The sequence below is a fragment of the Dendrobates tinctorius genome, unplaced genomic scaffold (assembly GCF_039654945.1).
Source record: "Dendrobates tinctorius isolate UK_male_01 unplaced genomic scaffold, ASM3965494v1 ptg000214l, whole genome shotgun sequence".
Classification (NCBI taxonomy): Eukaryota; Metazoa; Chordata; class Amphibia; order Anura; family Dendrobatidae; genus Dendrobates; species Dendrobates tinctorius.
Window position 1 is genome coordinate 10,403,554 of NW_027361881.1, and position 21,409 is coordinate 10,424,962.

General features: G+C 52.9%; 1 protein-coding gene across 2 annotated transcripts in view; it reads right to left on the reverse strand.

Moving 5' to 3' along the window:
- The window catches only part of URI1 (URI1 prefoldin like chaperone), a 39,275-nt gene extending 19,565 nt beyond the window's left edge, over positions 1-19,710 (reverse strand). Inside the window, exons 1-4 of one of the 2 annotated variants that reach the window (XM_073555026.1) lie at positions 19,560-19,710; positions 9,237-9,271; positions 6,328-6,406; positions 5,956-6,091 (exon numbers count right to left, since the gene is read on the reverse strand). In XM_073555026.1, the coding sequence (XP_073411127.1) occupies positions 5,956-6,091; positions 6,328-6,406; positions 9,237-9,271; positions 19,560-19,673 (364 nt within the window). In that variant the 5' untranslated portion in view covers positions 19,674-19,710. The remainder of the gene's footprint in view (positions 1-5,955; positions 6,092-6,327; positions 6,407-9,236; positions 9,272-19,559) is intronic. The other variant, XM_073555027.1, reaches the window with a different exon arrangement.
- Between the last annotated feature and the right edge of the window lie 1,699 nt (positions 19,711-21,409).

A 21,409-nucleotide genomic window follows, 5' to 3' on the forward strand; every position in this document is an offset into this window, starting at 1 on the left:
GGCCCCCGTACCCTCCGACTGCAGGAAAGCTGGGTGACAACCAACCAATTTGGCCCCCGTACCCTCCGACTGCAGGAAAGCTGGGTGACAGCCAACCAATATGGCCCCCATGCGGTCTCCGAACCCTCTGACTGTAGGAAAGCTGGGCAACAACCAACCAATATGGCCGCCATGTGGTCTCCGAACCCTCCGAATGTAGGAAAGCTGGGTGGGTGACTGAAGCAGAACAGCTCCAGGATTGTTAAGATTGGATGTAACTGTACCAAACCCTCAGCGGAAAGAAAAGTGTCAGGTCTTATATGAGGTTTTCCAAACCGTTCCATTCACTGACAGCAAGCAGCGGTACGTTTGGGGTGGAACTGCTCCCGCCTGACAGCAGGATGAGAAGTGGCGCACAAGACGGAGAGATTTCCACCCCAGGAGGGTCTGTAGCCGAGAGTCGTTCATCGCAGCGGAGAAGCCACGTGAACGGCAGAGGGAGGCGCCGGGGGATCAAGCTGCAGAGCGGCTCCAATCGTTCTAACCTGAGGGTCCCCGGAGGCGGCGGCGGCAGATCCCTCCGGAAAACGCAGCTAAGTGTCGCTTTCTATTACAATGTAACGCAGCTCTAATCAATTGTGCTGTGAAAATGTCAGAAGCGCTGAGAGCGGCGGTGCTGAGCACGCACGTCCTCCTCACGCTGCGGGAGCGCCGCATCCTCCTTGCCTGTGCTACAGTATACCAACACCATGCCATCAGCCCACACCAGAGAATGAAGGAGCTGCGGCCATGACGTAGCATCGCATCCCCTGCACAGCGGCAGCCCGGCCCCACTACTGTGCAGGGTGCTGCCCACCGGCCACGTCCAGGAGATGAGGCTGCACGCCCGGCTTTGGCGATCTCTCTGCAGGAGAAGACATCTCCAGGTCTTACTGCAAAGTCAAGACCTTAAAAAAGCAGCAAAACCCACGCGAGTCCCATGAGCGGGGCCACTGGGCTCTGTACTCCCCTCTGGCAGCGCCTGCACAGGATAAAGAGAAACTGGGCTCCTGATTAGCGTCTCCGTTCATCAAGACAGTAATGTTAAAGGGGTAATAATATTAGCAAATACCTCCAATAAGAAATCTAGTATAGTTCTTCTGATTAGCCGTGTCGCTTACCCCATGTGCAGGGCATTGCAGTAGCTTAGGTATCCATGGTTACCACCACTCATAGTGACAGTTATTACTTAAGCTACGGCAATGCCCTGCACATGTGCTAAGCGACATGGCTAATCAGAAGAACTATACTACATTAATAATTGGAGGCATTTGCCAATATTATCACCCCTACTACCTATTGGGATAGGATATGGGAGATGGGAACACCCTTTAACAGCAGACAACTCTGTGCTGCCTGTAGTTACTCTTTATTTAAAGGGTGTTAATTAGTGTTGAGCATTCCGATACCGCAAGTATCGGGTATCGGCCGATACTTGCTGTATCGGAATTCCGATACCGACTTCCGATATTTTTTCAATATCGGAATTCGGCATCGGAAGTTCAGTTGATTGACAGCCTGACGTCATCATGATGCGCGGTGTGTGCGCATCATGATGCGCCGTCATTTCGGGCCTTCCGGGGGTCTCTGCCGGCCTGCCGGGGGGCTGTGCCGGCCTGCCGGGGGGCTGTGTGGACTGCCCGGGGTCTGTACCGGCCTGCCGGGGGGCTGTGCCGGCCTGCCGGTGGTCTGTGCACCCTGTGGGGGTCTGTACCGGCCTGCCGGGGGGCTGTGCCGGCCTGCCGGTGGTCTGTGCACCCTGTGGGGGTCTGTACCGGCCTGCCGGGGGGCTGTGCCGGCCTGCCGGTGGTCTGTGCACCCTGTGGGGGTCTGTACCGGCCTGCCGGGGGGCTGTGCCGGCCTGCCGGGGGGCTGTGCTGATGTCCGGGGGTCTGTGCAAGCATCGTCCGATGGGACTACAAGTCCCATCTGGCGATGCCTGCTACCATGACAGTGATTGACACATTAGCCAATGATGGGACAGTAGTAGTCCCATCATCCGGCTAATGTGTTAAATGTTAAAAAAAAAAAAATACTACATACATACTACATGCTACATACATGCTACATACATGCTACATACATGCTACATGCATGCTACATGCATGCTACATACATACTACATGCATGCTACATACATACTACATACATACTACATGCATGCTACATACATACTACATGCATGCTACATACATACTACATGCATCCTACATACATACTACATGCATGCTACATACATACTACATGCATGCTACATACATACTACATGCATGCTACATACATACTACATGCATGCTACATACATACTACATGCATGCTACATACATACTACATGCTACATACATACCACATACATGCTACATACATACTACATGCTACATACCACATACATGCTACATACATACTACATATATACTACATACATACTACATACATACTACATACATACTACATGCATGCTACATACATACTACATGCATGCTACATACATACTACATGCATGCTACATACATACTACATGCTACATACATACCACATACATATATACTACATGCATGCTACATACATACTACATGCTACATACATACTACATGCTACATACATACCACATACATGCTACATACATACTACATATATACTACATATATACTACATGCATGCTACATACATACTACATGCTACATACATACCACATACATACCACATACATGCTACATACTACATACATACTACATGCATGCTACATACATACTACATGCATGCTACATACATACTACATACATACTACATGCTACATACATACTACATATATACTACATGCATGCTACATACATACTACATGCTACATACATACCACATACATACTACATACATGCTACATACATACTACATATATACTACATGCATGCTACATACATACTACATATATACTACATGCATGCTACATACATACTACATACATACTACATGCTACATACATACCACATATATACTACATACATACAATACATTCATACAATACATACATAGACATACAGTACATATAACATAGAGTAACATACTTACCAATACTTGTCACATTGTTCCCCGAAGCCATTGTCTTTTCCGGAATAAATATTAACATAACAAACCACAAAAATACTCACCCACGATCCGAAGCAGTCCACGAGTGTGTCCCACGACGATCTTGGGTAGAGAACTGCAGCATCAGATGATGCTGCCGTTCTCTACGGGCTGCAGGAATCCAATGACGGAAGGTAGGTATCCTTCCGCACTGTATTCCTCCGCCACTTAAAAAAAAAAAAGTCCCTAGTCTCACTTTATGCCATTGCTGTGTGGGAATTTCCCACACAGCAATGGCATAAAGTGAGACTAGGGACTTTTTTTTTTTTTTTAAGTGGCGGAGGAATACAGTGCGGAAGGATACCTACCTTCCGTCATTGGATTCCTGCAGCCCGTAGAGAACGGCAGCATCAGCTGATGCTGCAGTTCTCTACCCAAGATCGTCGTGGGACACACTCGTGGACTGCTTCGGATCGTGGGTGAGTATTTTTGTGGTTTGTTATGTTAATATTTATTCCGGAAAAGACAATGGCTTCGGGGAACAATGTGACAAGTATTGGTAAGTATGTTACTCTATGTTATATGTACTGTATGTCTATGTATGTATTGTATGAATGTATTGTATGTATGTAGTATATATGTGGTATGTATGTAGCATGTAGTATGTATGTAGCATGCAGTATGTATGTAGCATGCATGTAGTATATATGTAGTATGTATGTAGCATGCATGTAGTATATATGTATGAATGTATGTAGCATGTATGTAGTATGTATGTGGTATGTATGTAGCATGTAGTATGTATGTAGTATGTATGTAGCATGCATGTAGTATGTATGTAGTATGTATGTAGTATATATGTAGTATGTATGTAGCATGTAGTATGTATGTAGCATGCATGTAGTATATATGTAGTATATATGTAGCATGTAGCATGTATGTAGTATGTATGTGGTATGTATGTAGCATGTAGTATGTATGTAGCATGCATGTAGTATATATGTAGTATGTATGTAGCATGTAGTATGTATGTAGTATGTATGTAGTATATATGTAGTATGTATGTAGCATGTAGTATGTATGTAGCATGCATGTAGTATATATGTAGTATATATGTAGCATGTAGCATGTATGTAGTATGTATGTGGTATGTATGTAGCATGTAGTATGTATGTAGCATGCATGTAGTATATACGTAGTATGTATGTAGCATGTAGTATGTATGTAGCATGCATGTAGTATATATGTAGTATGTATGTAGCATGTAGTATGTATGTAGCATGCATGTAGTATATATGTAGTATGTATGTAGCATGTAGTATGTATGTAGCATGCATGTAGTATATATGTAGTATGTAGCATGTAGTATGTATGTAGCATGCATGTAGTATATATGTAGCATGTATGTAGCATGCATGTAGCATGTACTATGTATGTAGCATGCATGTAGTATATATGTGTTATGTATGTAGCATGTATGTAGCATGCATGTAGCATGTATGTAGTATGTATGTAGTATATATGTGGTATGTATGTAGCATGTAGTATGTATGTAGCATGTAGTATGTATGTAGCATGCAGTATGTATGTAGCATGCATGTAGTATATATGTAGTATGTATGTAGTATATATGTAGTATGTATGTTGCATGTAGTATTTATGTAGTATGAATGTAGCATGTATGTAGCATGTATGTAGTATGTAGTATGAATGTAGCATGTATGTAGTATGCATGTTGTATGTATGTAGCACGTAATTTTTTTTTTTTACATTCAACACATTAGCCGGATGATAGGACTATTACTGTCCCATCATTGGCTAATGTGTCAATCACTGTCATGGTAGCAGGCATCGCCCGATGGGACTTGTAGTCCCATCGGACGATGCCTGCACAGACCCCCGAAGCCTGCACAGACCACCGGCAGGCCGGCACAGCCCCCCGGAGCCTGCACAGCCCCCCGGCAGGCCGGCACAGCCCCCCGGAGCCTGCACAGCCCCCCGGCAGGCCGGCACAGCCCCCCGGCAGGCCGGCACAGCCCACCGGAGCCTGCACAGACCACCGGCAGGCCGGCACAGCCCCCCGGCAGGCCGGCACAGACCACCGGAGCCTGCACAGACCACCGGAGCCTGCACAGACCCCCTGGCAGGCCGGCACAGCCCCCCGAAAGGCCCGTACAGACCCCAGAGAGGCTGTACAAGGGCAGGAAAGGGTTTTTCTTATTCCGATACCGGAAGTCCCATAGACTTGAATGGGACTTCCGGTATCGGAATCGGCGATACCGATACTTTTTTTAAAGATCGGCCGATACCATCCGATACGATACTTTGAAGTATCGGACGGTATCGCTCAACTCTAGTGTTAATACTTTTGCAAACTTTTTTTTACTTCTTCAATTCATCTATAAAGTGTAATAGATAGATAGATATATATCTCTATTTAATCACAAATCTCCTGTGACCACAAAAGATAGAAAATCCGACCTGCCCCCAAGGGAGCGCGTCGGACCCCCACATGCATTAGACTGTGCCATAATCATTGCCTGTCGATTATGTTAAGTCACCGGTACTCGCTGACCTTAGAATCAAGGTGTAGCACAAGACTTCAAAGTCAGACTGCGTGGACTTGGCTTGTTGTCTGTTACCATGGAGACACACAATTCTGCATAGGAGCAGCCAACACTATCCAAATTTAGTTTTTTTATTGAAATGGGTCTGATTACAAAAAAAAAAAAGCTGCAAAACTTTACGCACCCTTTCCAGCGATCCATTGAGCCTGGCCAATGTGGTCTTACAGATCCAGGCTGCAATACCAGGCACAGCCTGTGGACAGAGGTGGCGCTATATAACACGGGCTCTTGTATTTTTTGCACTCACGTTTTTTCCTGTGATCCACTAAACTCATCGCCTGTTTGATGGAACATTTGGCGAACCAGTTGTCCCCGAGGAGAACGGTAACTTCATTGGTGTGGACGAGGCACCCGGGCATAAAAGCCAAAGGGCCAAAAGGTACCTTGGAGAAACAGAAGAGGAGGAAAAGTTCTAATATCACGTTACCCATTTCATTAAATTAAAAACATTAGTGGAAACCATCAGCATGCAGCAAAAAAAATACATTAATTTGGGTATTCTGGATAAGGGGGGGAAGTGAAGGGTTAAAGATCCTGAACACACTGAAAACCCTATAATGGGATGTTCCTGCTTGCTGACGGTTTCCAGGCTCTTTGCACAGTATGTTGGAGCGCTCACCATTATTTCATAGGACAGCTTGTCGGGGAGGGTTCCCAGCCGTTCCTGAAGAGCATCGTAGTCCTCGTCTACCTTCTTCCTAGATGAGAACAGACCGGCACATGACGTACGAGACGCTGCCGCCTCCCCAAAATCCTTCACCCCCAAGACCCCCGCCCTCCATCAGAATGTGACGATCTGATCATTTCCATTATTATCACCGTTCTTGTCGTCACGAGGATTTACGATAACCTTCCCCCTCGTCTGCCGCTGCTCTCTTTATTAGGCTCTCCCTCTGTTTACGGCCCGTTTTGTGGTTATTGGCGCTGCCACTGTGCTGTCACTATTAGCGCCGTCCTCTATGGGGATTATTACACACTTTGTTATTTTCTCGTCGTTCGTGGAATCCGCCTCTTGTTTTTGTTGCTATTTTTACTCTCATTATTTTAGGATTGCTCTTCCCCTTGTTTTGCGCTGGTTATCCTTCTGCGGTTGTATCATCACTCCGGCTTTCTCCGATAGGTATTATACTGACACATCACAGCCTGCCGTTATCTTATTAGGTTGTTCTCAGTTTACTATTATTGCTATAATTTCTATTAGTATTCTGCCGTGACCATGAAGCATCAATCTGCAGAAACTGCACCACGGGGGGGGGCCCGGGCCAACACCCCTCAGATAAGGACCCCTGACTCCCGACGAAAAAAGCCTGCAACCCTCTCTGGACAAGCCTCTCCAGTGCAGACCCCTCAACAACCCCCCAACCGAACCTCTCTTTCCTCTGGACAAGCCCATTTCCTTTCCAAACCCAGGCCCCCCTGAACATGGCCCCCCACCCCAGCCAGGCCAGCTCTGGACAAGCTCCCCACCTCCCCAGCCAGTCCTCCTATGGACAAGGCCCCCCAGCCAGTCCCCCTCTGAAAAAGGCACTCTCCCAGTCCCCTCTGGACAAAGGCCCCCCCCAGCCCGGACCCCCACTGGACAAAGGCCCCCCAGCCAGTCCCCCTCTGAAATAGGCACTCTCCCAGCCCCCTCTGGACAAAGCCCCCCCAAGCCCAAGCCTGTCCCCTTCTGAAAAAGGCCCCTCTCTGGACAAGGCTCCTCCCCAGCCCAGACCCCCATCTGGACAAAGGCCACCCCCAGCCCAGACCCCCTCTAGACAAAGGCCACCCCCAGCCCAGACCCCCTCTAGACAAAGGCCACCCCCAGCCCAGACCCCCTCTAGACAAAGGCCCCCCCCAGCCCAGACCCCCTCTAGACAAAGGCCCCCCCCAGCCCAGACCCCCTCTGGACAAAGGCCCCCCCCAGCCCGGACCCCCTCTGGACAAAGGCCCCCCCAGCCCGGACCCCCTCTGGACAAAGGCCCCCCCCCAGCCCGGACCCCCTCTGGACAAAGGCCCCCCCCAGCCCGGACCTCCTCTGGACAAAGGCCCCCCCCAGCCCGGACCTCCACTGGACAAAGGCCCCCCCCAGCCCAGACCTCCACTGGACAAAGGCCCCCCCCCAGCCCGGAACCCCTCTGGACAAAGGCCCCCCAGCCAGTCCCCCTCTGAAAAAGGCACTCTCCCAGCCCCCTCTGAACAAAGCTCCCCCCAAGCCCCAGCCTGTCCCCCTCTGAAAAAGGCACTCTCCCAGCCCCCTCTGGACAAGGCTCCTCCCCAGCCCAGCCCCCCCCTAGACAAAGGTACCCCCCCGTCCAGGCCCCCTCTAGACAAAGCCCCCCCCCCAGCCCGGACCCCCTTTTGACTAAGGCCCCCCCAGCCAGTCCCCCTCTGAAACAGGCACTCTCCCAGCCCCCTCTGGACAAGGCTCCTCCCCAGTCCAGCCCCCCTCTGGACAAAGGTACCTCCCACCCAGGCTCCCTCTAGACAAAGGCCCCCCCGACCAGCCCCCCTCTGGACAAACGCCCCCCCCCCAGCCCGAATCCCCTCTGGACAAAGGCCCCCCCCCAGCCCGGACCCCTCTGGACAAAGGCCCCCCCCAGCCCGGACCCCCACTGGACAAAGGCCCCCCCCAGCCAGTCCCCCTCTGAAATAGGCACTCTCCCAGCCCCCTCTGGACAAAGCCCCCCCCAAGCCCCAGCCTGTCCCCCTCTGAAAAAGGCCCCTCTCTGGACAAGGCCCCTCCTCAGCCCAGCCCCCCCTCGCCCTGGCCCCCTCTAGACAAAGACCCCTCCCCAGCCCAGCCCCCCTCTGGACAAAGGCCCCACCCCAGCCCGGCCCCCCTCTAGACAAAGCCCCCCCAGGCCGATCCCCTCTGGACAAGGTCCCTCTCCCAGTCTGACCTGCTCTGGACAAAGGCCCCCCCAGCACGGCCCCCTCTGGACAAAGGCCCCCTGTCACTTCACCTAGCTAACCCCCTTCGGACATGCCCCTTCCACCAACCGACACCCTCTGGACAAAATCTCCCCTAACCCGTCCCCCTCTGGGCAAGGCTCTCCCAGGCCGGCCCCCTCTGAACTACACTCGCCTGTAATAGTGAAAGGGTCAGTGACAGACAGGTCTCGGCAGCCGTCGGTTTCTCATGGGGCGGTTGTTAGACGAGGCTCGGCAGCCAAGGGGGTTTTGTGCATTAGGAAAATGTGCAAAGTGTAAAAACAAAGAAAGCCAAATAAAGAGGAGCGAGCGTCATCTTCACCCCCCGACCCCGTCACTCCACAGTGGTCCGGAGCCTCCTCCTGATCTGCAGTAATGGCGGCTGCACAGCCCCCTGCAGAAGAGCGACCACACTGACCGGAGAGCAAAAGAAAAGCTGCCGAGGTCGGTGAGGGGCATGTGCAGTCTGTGGAAATGGGTTTCCTGCATGCTTTATATATGGATACACATATATATATATATATATATATATATATAAAATCAGAGGTGGAAAAAACCCTTTAAAATAAAAATATCACAAGCCGGAGAAATATAAGGCACAGAGACGACACTTACCAGTGCTGGATTTTCTCCTGGCAGCCGCTGATCACCTGTGAGAAAAAACAGGAACATAAATAAGAGGCAAGAAGACAGAGATATCGATTCCCCAGCGGCAGCGCAGACTCAACCACCTCACTGCAGAGCGGTCCAACGCCAGGAGAAGGGAACGGCAGCACAAATAGTAACAGGCTCAAAATCTATATATTATAGAGGAAACTAAAGTTATTACAGCTACTCAGCAGCAGATTATTAGCCAGCCAATCAAATGTAGGTATGAACAAGAATGGTACACAAAGAGGGGAAGGGGGGCACTAATTTTCCAATTTAAAGGGGCCATTTACAGCTTCATGTATGGATACTGTTGGACAGAGCTTGTAGAAACGAGCACTTTTCCAATTTACTGCTTACTAACATTTCCAGCCGTTCTAGAGATATTAACATTTTTCTTTCGTTTACCGTTCGTCGCCTTGGAGACCGACCACCGCTGCTGTGTGGTCGTTAACAAAAAGTGTTAATAACTCAAGAACGGCTGACAAATTTAACAAGCGGTAAATTACAAAAGTGCTTGTTTTGACAAGAGCTATCCAATAATATGCATCTATAAAAAATGGGAATCGTCCCTTTAAGAGGGGAAAAAAATGCAAATTTTTGGAGAAAATTTGTTCTTGGCGAAGATTCCTGACTTTAGCACTTACATAATTTTCTACATATGGGTGGGGCTCTTCAGGAGGCGGTGTGGCCTCTTGCAAGGTGATAAATTTAACAATTTTACACCGGAACCCTGGAACGTGGCACAAACTAAAAGGCAAATCTGCGTCTCCCAGAAGTCGGCGTAGATTCCGGTACATATTTGTCGCGTTTTACTCTGCTTCATCGAGATTTCCGTTTATGACAAACGCTGTTATGGACGGACACCAGCGGCGCTCGACAGCCCCCTACCGACTAACAGTGGGGTCCGCCGGGTCCCACAGGGGTGAAACTTGTTTTGACGGTAAAAATAGCGCAGCCTCACGGTTCTCTGACGCAACCGGAATAATAATAATAATAGATTTTTTAATGATCTTGTAAATAAAATCGGGAGAAGTAAAATATCATAAAAGGTTAATTCGGTTATTAAAATATAAAATAAAGGGACCCTATAAATACGGAGCGGCGCTGAACTATTAAGAGTGACATACGGCCTAATTACATCTTTATAGAGGAGATCGCGGATAAACACTTCCACACAAGTGAACGGAATATCCGCCGCCGGCTGCGACTCCAGGGTGACTCCAAATGTTACAGGAACCGATGGCAGCTCTTAGGCAGAACGGCGCCGCATTTGTGTTCAGGTCACATGTGGTATTGCAGCTCGGCTACTCTGAAATGATTATGGCGGCACAAAATCTGTGATGGGGGCTCAACCTCTTAAAAATGAAAGGGCCACGGTGCTCATCCACACACTGTCTAGGGGACAGGGAGAGAGCTTGCAGTACCACTCATAGCCACTACACAAAGAATGGCGCTGTGACACGATCACGAGACACAGCCTCAATCATCCGATCAATGGGGGGTCCTGGGAGTCCGACTCCCACCGAAACCTAAGGATAAGTCATCAATATTAAATTTAGGGAAAACCAAATGAAAATTAAAGGCTCAGGTAGCACTTACTGATGAGCGGAGGTGCTCATCACACTGGATCCATACACTTCTATTGACAGCACCATGGACACGTCCTTCCCGGTGCAGGAGGTCTCGGCCTCTGGTCCCACCACTTCTTCTCCCCAACAAAGTTTTTGGTATTTCTTCTTTTTAGTGAAGTCTGAACAGATCAGAAACTTTGCAAGTTCTCCTCTGCAGGGTGGAGGAGGGGAGCCGCCGTTCTTCAGGGGAATGATCCATATGTGACAGTGGCGTGCCGTGCCTTACTCACGCCATAAATCTGCATTGATCTTTGAAGCTGCCATTTTCCTCCAGCGCAGAACGATGCTCCGGTGCCCATTTCACGTCGCAGAGCAGAGAATTATGGGCGGCTGGCGCAACATCTGCCGACACATTTGTACTTGCAATCGAGAAGGTACACAACGCTTCCACAGCTAAACAAACACTTTCCCGCTTCCCTGAATACTGCGAGGTGGCGGCGGTAAGGGGCGATAGGGCGTCACTCTCTTTCAGGATGATTAGGAGTCACCCCGTGGTGAAATATGGCGCACTCCGCTCTGATGAGGGGATATGGTAATGCAACCTTGGGTGGTCACCTGTGTGCGCAGCCGCGTATTCATCCATCATATGACGGCGGCCGGCAGAGATCAGTGCGTCCTGCCAAGTATTGATCAGCTGCTAACTCCAATGTGAACATGGCAGCAAGAGAGAAATACAATAATCATAAGAGAGAAGAGAGGGAGGGATTGAGGGAGAAGAGAGCCAGAGAGAGGGAGGGATTGAGGGAGGAGAGAGCCAGAGAGAGGGAGGGATTGAGGGAGGAGAGAGCCAGAGAGAGGGAGGGATTGAGGGAGAAGAGAGCCAGAGAGAGGGAGGGATTGAGGGAGAAGAGAGCCAGAGAGAGGGAGGGATTGAGGGAGAAGAGAGCCAGAGAGAGGGAGGGATTGAGGGAGAAGAGAGCCAGAGAGAGGGAGGGATTGAGGGAGAAGAGAGCCAGAGAGAGGGAGGGATTGAGGGAGAAGAGAGCCAGAGAGAGGGAGGGATTGAGGGAGAAGAGAGCCAGAGAGAGGGAGGGATTGAGGGAGAAGAGAGCCAGAGAGAGGGAGGGATTGAGGGAGAAGAGAGCCAGAGAGAGGGAGGGATTGAGGGAGGAGAGAGCCAGAGAGAGGGAGGGATTGAGGGAGGAGAGAGCCAGAGAGAGGGAGGGATTGAGGGAGAAGAGAGCCAGAGAGAGGGAGGGATTGAGGGAGAAGAGAGCCAGAGAGAGGGAGGGATTGAGGGAGAAGAGAGCCAGAGAGAGGGAGGAGAGAGCCAGAGGGAGGAGAGAGCCAGAGGGAGGGAGGGATTGAGGGAGGAGAGAGCCAGAGGGAGGGAGGGATTGAGGGAGGAGAGAGCCAGAGGGAGGGAGGGATTGAGGGAGAAGAGAGCCAGAGAGAGGGAGGGATTGAGGGAGAAGAGAGCCAGAGAGAGGGAGGAGAGAGCCAGAGGGAGGAGAGAGCCAGAGGGAGAGAGAGAGATTGAGGGAGGAGAGAGCCAGAGGGAGAGATTGAGGGAGGAGAGAGCCAGAGGGAGAGAGAGATTGAGGGAGGAGAGAGCCAGAGGGAGGGAGGGATTGTGGGAGGAGAGAGCCAGAGGGAGAGAGAGAGAGATTGAGGGAGGAGAGAGCCAGAGGGAGGGAAGGATAGAGGGAGGGAAGGATTGAGGGAGGAGAGAGCCAGAGGGAGGGAGGGATTGAGGGAGGAGAGAGCCAGAGGGAGGGAGGGATTGAGGGAGGAGAGAGCCAGAGGGAGGGAGGGATTGAGGGAGGAGAGAGCCAGAGGGAGAGAGAGAGAGAGAGAGAGAGAGAGATTGAGGGAGAAGAGAGCCAGAGAGGGAGAGACTGAGGGAGTAAGGGAGCCGGAGAGAGGGAGGGATTGAGGGAAAAAGGGAGCCGGAGAGAGGGAGGGATTGAGGGAGAAAGGGAGCCGGAGAGAGGGAGGGATTGAGGGAGAAAGGGAGCCGGAAAGAGGGAGGGATTGAGGGAAAAAGGGAGCCGGAGAGAGGGAGGGATTGAGGGAGAAAGGGAGCCGGAGAGAGGGAGGGATTGAGGGAGAAAGGGAGCCGGAGAGAGGGAGGGATTGAGGGAGAAAGGGAGCCGGAGAGAGGGAGGGATTGAGGGAGAAAGGGAGCCGGAGAGAGGGAGGGATTGAGGGAGAAGAGAGCCAGAGAAAGGGATTGAGGGCAGGGAAGAGAAGGGAAAAGAAAGTGAGATGGAAGGGGGAGAAGAGAGCATCAGAATAGAGTGGAAAAGTCAAAAAGCAAAGCACGATGTATGAAAAAGAGGGATGGGTGGTAGGAGGTGGTAAAAGAGGAAACAGTTGGAGAATGATGAGGTGTGATAGCGATACAGAGAAAGGGTGTAGAGAACATGCAGGAGGTCGGAGGGGGGTGTGAGAAGAGAACATGCAGGAGGTCGGAGGGGGGTGTGAGAAGAGAACATGCAGGAGGTCGGAGGGGGGTGTGAGAAGAGAACATGCAGGAGGTCGGAGGGGGGTGTGAGAAGAGAACATGCAGGAGGTCGGAGGGGGGTGTGAGAAGAGAACATGCAGGAGGTCGGAGGGGGGTGTGAGAAGAGAACATGCAGGAGGTCGGAGGGGGGTGTGAGGAGAGAACATGCAGGAGGTCGGAGCGGGGTGTGAGGAGAGAACATGCAGGAGGTCGGAGGGGGGTGTGAGAAGAGAACATGCAGGAGGTCGGAGGGGGGTGTGAGAAGAGAACATGCAGGAGGTCGGCGGGGGGTGTGAAAAGAGAACATGCAGGAGGTCGGAGGGGGGGTGAGAAGAGAACATGCAGGAGGTCGGAGGGGGGTGTGAGAAGAGAACATGCAGGAGGTCGGAGGGGGGTGTGAGGAGAGAACATGCAGGAGGTCGGAGAGGGGTGTGAGAAGAGAACATGCAGGAGGTCGGAGAGGGGTGTGAGAAGAGAACATGCAGGAGGTCGGAGGGGGGTGTGAGAAGAGAACATGCAGGAGGTCGGAGGGGGGTGTGAGAAGAGAACATGCAGGAGGTCGGAGGGGGGTGTGAGAAGAGAACATGCAGGAGGGCGGAGGGGGGTGTGAGAAGAGAACATGCAGGAGGGCGGAGGGGGGTGTGAGAAGAGAACATGCAGGAGGTCGGAGGGGGGTGAGGAGAGAACATGCAGGAGGTCGGAGGGGGGTGAGGAGAGAACATGCAGGAGGTCGGAGGGGGGTGAGGAGAGAACATGCAGGAGGTCGGAGGGGTGTGAGGAGAGAACATGCAGGAGGTCGGAGGGGTGTGAGGAGAGAACATGCAGGAGGTCGGAGGGGTGTGAGGAGAGAACATGCAGGAGGTCGGAGGGGTGTGAGGAGAGAACATGCAGGAGGTCGGAGGGGTGTGAGGAGAGAACATGCAGGAGGTCGGAGAGGTGTGAGGAGAGAACATGCAGGAGGTCGAAGGGGTGTGAGGAGAGAACATGCAGGAGGTCGGAGGGGTGTGAGGAGAGAACATGCAGGGGGTCGGAGGGGTGTGAGGAGAGAACATGCAGGGGGTCGGAGGGGTGTGAGGAGAGAACATGCAGGGGGTCGGAGGGGTGTGTGAGAAGAGAACATGCAGGAGGTCGGAGGGGTGTGAGGAGAGAACATTAAGGAGGTCGGAGGGGTGTGAGGAGAGAACATGCAGGAGGTCGGAGGGGTGTGAGAAGAGAACATGCAGGAGGTCGGAGGGGTGTGAGGAGAGAACATGCAGGAGGTCGGAGGGGTGTGAGGAGAGAACATGCAGGAGGTCGGAGGGGGGTGTGAGAAGAGAACATGCAGGAGGTCGGAGGGGTGTGAGGAGAGAATATGCAGGAGTTCGGAGGGGTGTGTGAGAAGAGAACATGCAGGAGGTCGGAGGGGGGTGAGGAGAGAACATGCAGGAGGTCGGAGGGGGGTGAGGAGAGAACATGCAGGAGGTCGGAGGGGGGTGAGGAGAGAACATGCAGGAGGTCGGAGGGGTGTGAGGAGAGAACATGCAGGAGGTCGGAGGGGTGTGTGAGAAGAGAACATGCAGGAGGTCGGAGGGGTGTGAGGAACGAACATGCAGGAGGTCGGAGGGGTGTGAGGAACGAACATGCAGGAGGTCGGAGGGGTGTGAGGAACGAACATGCAGGAGGTCGGAGGGGTGTGAGGAACGAACATGCAGGAGGTCGGAGGGGTGTGAGGAACGAACATGCAGGAGGTCGGAGGGGTGTGAGGAACGAACATGCAGGAGGTCGGAGGGGTGTGAGGAACGAACATGCAGGAGGTCGGAGGGGTGTGAGGAACGAACATGCAGGAGGTCGCAGGGGTGTGAGGAACGAACATGCAGGAGGTCGGAGGGGTGTGAGGAACGAACATGCAGGAGGTCGGAGGGGTGTGAGGAACGAACATGCAGGAGGTCGGAGGGGTGTGAGGAACGAACATGCAGGAGGTCGGAGGGGTGTAAGGAACAAACATGCAGGAGGTCGGAGGGGTGTGAGGAACAAACATGCAGGAGGTCGGAGGGGTGTGAGGAACAAACATGCAGGAGGTCGGAGGGGTATGAGGAACAAACATGCAGGAGGTCGGAGGGGTGTGAGGAACAAACATGCAGGAGGTCGGAGGGGTGTGAGGAACAAACATGCAGGCGGTCGGAGGGGTGTGAGGAGAGAACATGCAGGAGGTCGGAGGGGTGTGAGGAGAGAACATGCAGGAGGTCAGAGAGATGTGAGGAGAGAACATGCAGGAGGTCGGAGGGGTGTGAGGAGAGAACATGCAGGAGGTCGGAGGGGTGTGAGGAGAGAACATGCAGGAGGTCGGAGGGGTGTGAGGAGAGAACATGCAGGAGGTCGGAGGGGTGTGAGAGAACATGCAGGGGGTCGGAGGGGGGGTGAGGAGAGAACATGCAGGAGGTCGGAGGGGTGTGAGGAGAGAACATGCAGGGGGTCGGAGGGGGGGGTGAGGAGAGAACATGCAGGAGGTCGGAGGGGGGGTGAGGAGAGAACATGCAGGAGGTCGGAGGGGTGTGAGGAGAGAACATGCAGGAGGTGGTGGCCAGGCAGAAGGTCAAAGACTGCAGGTGAACTGGAAGAGAGTTACAACAGAAAGAAAGAAAAAAGATGGGAACGTGAGACCGTGGGGGGGGGGGGGCGGTCGTGTTTTACCCTACAAGAACATTTCTTTAGTAAATGGCCACAATAGAGAGTTCCTCAATGATCCGGCATGTCCCTCACTTCTCGGCCGGACGTGCACAGGGTGAGATCATGGTGAGATCTAGGGGCGGGTCCGAGCCTCATTGCCATGCGTTGCACATTAAGTGCATACACTGCACACGGCGGTAATGAGCGTCTGTCGGCTCAGGCATGGAGCCGCCGCTCTCTCCCGTCTGGCATCCTCTAAGAGCAGCACATTCATTAACCCCGACATGATAATCCTTTCACGGCTGCATATTAACTAGTTACATATTCATAATCATTTACATTATTTAAAGGGCCGTCGATGAGATTTGCTCGACTATATCCATTAACTGCGGTGATAAAGGTTACAGAAGATATTTTACTTAATGTTTCCAAGAAGCTACTTTAATTAGCAAATATGCAAATGAAGCGTATTTTTTGACAGATAGAGCCAATGCCACCGGTTCATATGTTCCCTCTAAAAGCCACTGCTGGCGGAGGAGGACGCCCGCCGCCACCCCTTATTCTCATTCCCTGGCTCCAGATATTACATAGGGCCCCAGCAAACAATTCTATGCGATATGTGGCCCCTGGAGTCAAAAGACGGTAATGCTGGGAGTTGTAGTTCCACAACGGCTGCAGTGCTACAGGTTGCAAGCCCCTGCATTAAAGGGACAAGCCGCCAGGGGTTAATTTAATCCTGAAGCCCGAATCTGATCCTGAAGGACCCCGACGAGACCGTCTATTTTTGTTCCAGGACGAAACTTACTCCCGAGCAATAAGTGCGGCAAAAGATTATTGATTGCCTGTTAATTAGAAGAATTAGGAAGCATTGGCAGGTCAGTGGCCCCGGAGAATGAAGCTGGACAAAGCTGGCGGAAAAACAAAAAAGGCTTTAAAACGCGGCAGTCTATAATGTGATCATTCATCGCGGCCGACGACTAAAGCCACAATTATCAACTGTTTCCTGGGTCTGAGTGTGAAAAATCTCCCGACACCTGCCAGATGTATTACCACAGATGGCCACCAGGGGGAAGCGGCGATCCCTGCGCTGCTCCCGTGTATAAGAGACCATTGCTAAATCCAAATCCGCTATTTCTATTCACCGACAGCAAGCGGATCCCGAGCTCACCGACAGCAAGCGGATCCCGAGCTCACCGACAGCAAGCGGATCCCGAGCTCACCGACAGCAAGCGGATCCCGAGCTCACCGACAGCAAGCGGATCCCGAGCTCACCGACAGCAAGCGGATCCCGAACGCACCGACAGCAAGCGGATCCCGAACGCACCGACAGCAAGCGGATCCCGAACGCACCGACAGCAAGCGGATCTGAAGTGGAGAGGAACGGACAGACAGTGCATTAGAGATAGTTGCAGAGCTTCTGATCTCTACAGTGGTGGCGCTGCAAGCAAGGACACCGAATACTTGCTGCCAGATCACAGGTGATCAATCCAGTTTCCAGCAGCAGAAATCCGTCAATTACAGGAGAACCTTCCTACCATAAAGGAACTGTGTGAGGTGTACAACCACTTTAATAAAGGAAGGGGGTCCCCCGATATCACAAGAGCCAGTGAATGAATGCCACCTCTGGCTATAAACATGAGACCATTCCCCTACTGACAGTAAGAGTTGTCATAGCCCGCTGCCGTCCCTTTACGAGCAGCTATACTAAGTGTGGCTGGCACTGCTCCGGAGGACAGCTGCGATCTCCGCGCTCGTGCTCATAAATAAACCTGATACAGTGTGCAGAGTGATCAGAGGGTGAAGCTGTAAGAATAGGCCGTGCCCCTATGACAACCCCTACTGCCCCAGAGACCCGACTGCTCATAGATACAAATCCAAGACATATCATCATCACAGATCTGACACTGCCACGTCAGAGCGGCAATAAGTGTTATCATAGGGGCACGGACGCTTGTCAGCCCCCGAGAAGGACGTGCAACCAGTAAGACCAGATGACTGGGAATAACCCCAGCACAGACTGGAATCTCCTAATGGCTTTTATGCTCCGACTCCCCACCAACATCTCTGCTTGCCATCATTGAATAAAAAGCTAAGTGTTCACATCCCCAAGCTGTACAGAGCCGACACTTCTCACAGCTGAGGGTTTGCTTCATCCTGCACTGACACATTGTAGCAAAACAGGAGAGAAAAGTGATAGATCCTAATGTAACAAGGTGAGAAATCACAGCGGGGAGATGTGACCTCCGCGGGATACCGGGGTGACGGGGAGATGCGACCTACGAGGGAAGCCGGGGAGATGTGACCTCCGCGGGACGCCGGGGTGACGGGGAGATGCGACCTACGAGGGACGCCGGGGAGATGCGACCTCCGCGGGACGCCGGGGAGATGCGACCTCCGCGGGACGCCGGGGAGATGCGACCTCCGCGGGACGCCGGGGAGATGCGACCTCCGCGGGACGCCGGGGAGATGCGACCTCCGCGGGACGCCGGGGAGATGCGACCTCCGCGGGACGCCGGGGAGATGGGGAGATGCGACCTCCGCGGGACGCCGGGGAGATGGGGAGATGCGACCTCCGCGGGACGCCGGGGAGATGGGGAGATGCGACCTCCGCGGGACGCCGGGGAGATGCGACCTCCGCGGGACGCCGGGGAGATGTGACCTCTGCTGTATACTGGGGTGACGGGGAGATGTGAACTCCGCGGGACGCCGGGGTGACGGGGAGATGCGACCTCTGCTGTATACTGGGGTGACGGGGACGTGCGACCTCCGCGGTATACTGGGGTGACGGGGAGGTGCGACCTCCGCGGTATACTGGGGTGACGGGGAGGTGCGACCTCCGCGGTATACTGGGGTGACGGGGAGGTGCGACCTCCGCGGTATACTGGGGTGACGGGGACGTGTGACCCCCGCGGGATACTGGGGTGACGGGGACATGTGACCCCCGCGGGATACTGGGGTGACGGGGACATGTGACCCCCGCGGGATACTGGGGTGACGGGGACATGTGACCCCCGCGGGATACTGGGGTGACGGGGACATGTGACCCCCGCGGGATACTGGGGTGACGGGGACATGTGACACCCGCGGTATACTGGGGTGACGGGGACATGTGACCCCCGCGGGATACCGGGGTGACGGGGACATGTGACCCCCGCGGGATACTGGGGTGACGGGGACATGTGACACCCGCGGTATACTGGGGTGACGGGGACATGTGACCCCCGCGGTATACCGGGGTGACGGGGACATGTGACCCCCGCGGTATACCGGGGTGACGGGGACATGTGACCCCCGCGGTATACTGGGGTGACGGGGACATGTGACCCCCGCGGTATACTGGGGTGACGGGGACATGTGACCCCCGCGGTATACTGGGGTGACGGGGACATGTGACCGCCGCGGGATACCGGGGTGACGGGGACATGTGACCCCCGCGGTATACTGGGGTGACACATGTCTGTCGGAGGGAGCGCACGTGACAACCGGAGCGGCCGCTTCCAGGCTTTGCCCCGTTGCTCGCTCCCCCTCCCCCGGTGACGTCACCCCTCTCTCTCGCGTGGTTACCTCGCTCTGCTCCGCCTGCAGTCGGGTCACCTCCCGGGCGCGGAGCCGCTGCCGCCCCCCATCCTGCAGCCCGTCCATGCTACGGATCAATGACCACGCCCCTGCTCTTCTCATTGGTCTGTGGAGAGCGACAGCTGACGTCACGATCTCGGAGAAAGGTCTGAACTCTCACACGGAAGTGGGGGGGTGTCAGTATCGCCATGGCAACACCAATCACACCATGTGATTCCTCAGCCGTCATGTGACTTCCGGGATTCTCGGCTACAGGAAGTGGAGCAGCAGCTGTTGCCCATAGCAACTGAATGAAAACTAGACAATTCCTGGTTGCTATGGGCAACTGATGGAAAAACCTGCAAAATAAAGTATAATCCAGGGACTGCAGCCCACCGCTCTCTGCGGGACACCCTGCACCCCGTCATCCTGGTTTTATACAGGTTATGGCCTAGAGCTCGCACGCTCAGACCCCGTGTCCATCACGCGTGTGCGCCTCTCCGGAGACGGGTGAAGTCCCTGCAGAAACTAATAAAAGATAAAATAAATGAAAAAATTACATTTGTTATTAAAACTCTGAGTGTTTATCCCATCTGAAGAGCACTGAAAGGAAAACATACATTAAAATGGCGAAATGCTGATTTCCGGTAATTTCCCCCACAAAAAACTTGAAGGTAAAGATATCAGAAAGTCATCGAGACCCCAAAATGGTGAAGAATAAGACTGGAGCCTGAACCGCTGGAAACAAGCCCCGAGACAACACTATTCACCCCCCGAGAACGTTACAGGTCTGGGGAGTGACCAGGATTGTACCCGAAGGCGTTCTCGCCACCGCGCGGGTCAGCACAGTCCGGGATAGTAATGCTGATCACACCGTACAGAGACGGGGCACTGCTGGGTGCTGTGGGTGGGCTCCATGGACAATGCAGGCTCCTCGCATCTGGAGAAAGTGAGGCTTACGGTGGGTACCCCAAAGAGTTGTTTTGTAGGGCACCATGACAGACCTACAGTGGAAACCACCAGCCCAGAACTTGCAATAGTACAACTAAGGAAGTATTGTGCCTCTCCTCAAGCACCAGTGTGGACCTCTCCATCAGTACAGGTACCGGAAAGCGTGTGCTCCGCTCTGTGAGGACCATAAAGGGCATGTGCCCCTCTCTGAGGAACATAAAGCACATGTGCATCTCTGTGAGGACTATAAAGCGCATGTGCCTTTCTGTAAGTACCATAAAGCGCATGAGCCTCTCTGTGAGGAACACAAAGCGCATGTGCCTCTCTGAGGACCATAAAGCACATGTGCCCCTCTGTGAGTACCAGAAAGCGTGTGCTCCGCTCTGTGAGTACCATAAACCACATGTGCCCCTCTGAGTACCATAAAGTACATGTGCCTCTCTGTAAGTACCAGAAAGCGCATATGCCCCTCTGTGAGTACCATAAAGCGCATGTGACTCTCTGAGGACCATAAAACACATGTGACTATTCAGGAGAACCATAAAGCACATGTGCATCTCTGTGAGGACCATAAAGCGCATGTGCCTCTCTGTGAGTACCATAAAGCGCATGAGCCTCTCTGAGGACCATAAAGCACATGTGCCCCTCTGTGAGGACCATAAAGCGCATGTGCCTCTCTGAGTACCATAAAGCACATGTGCCCCTCTGTGAGTACCAGAAAGCGTGTGCTCCGCTCTGTGAGTACCATAAACCACATGTGCCCCTCTGAGTACCATAAAGTACATGTGCCTCTCTGTAAGTACCAGAAAGCGCATATGCCCCTCTGTGAGTACCATAAAGAGCATGTGACTCTCTGAGGACCATAAAACACGTGACTATTCAGGGGAACCATGAAGCACATGTGCATC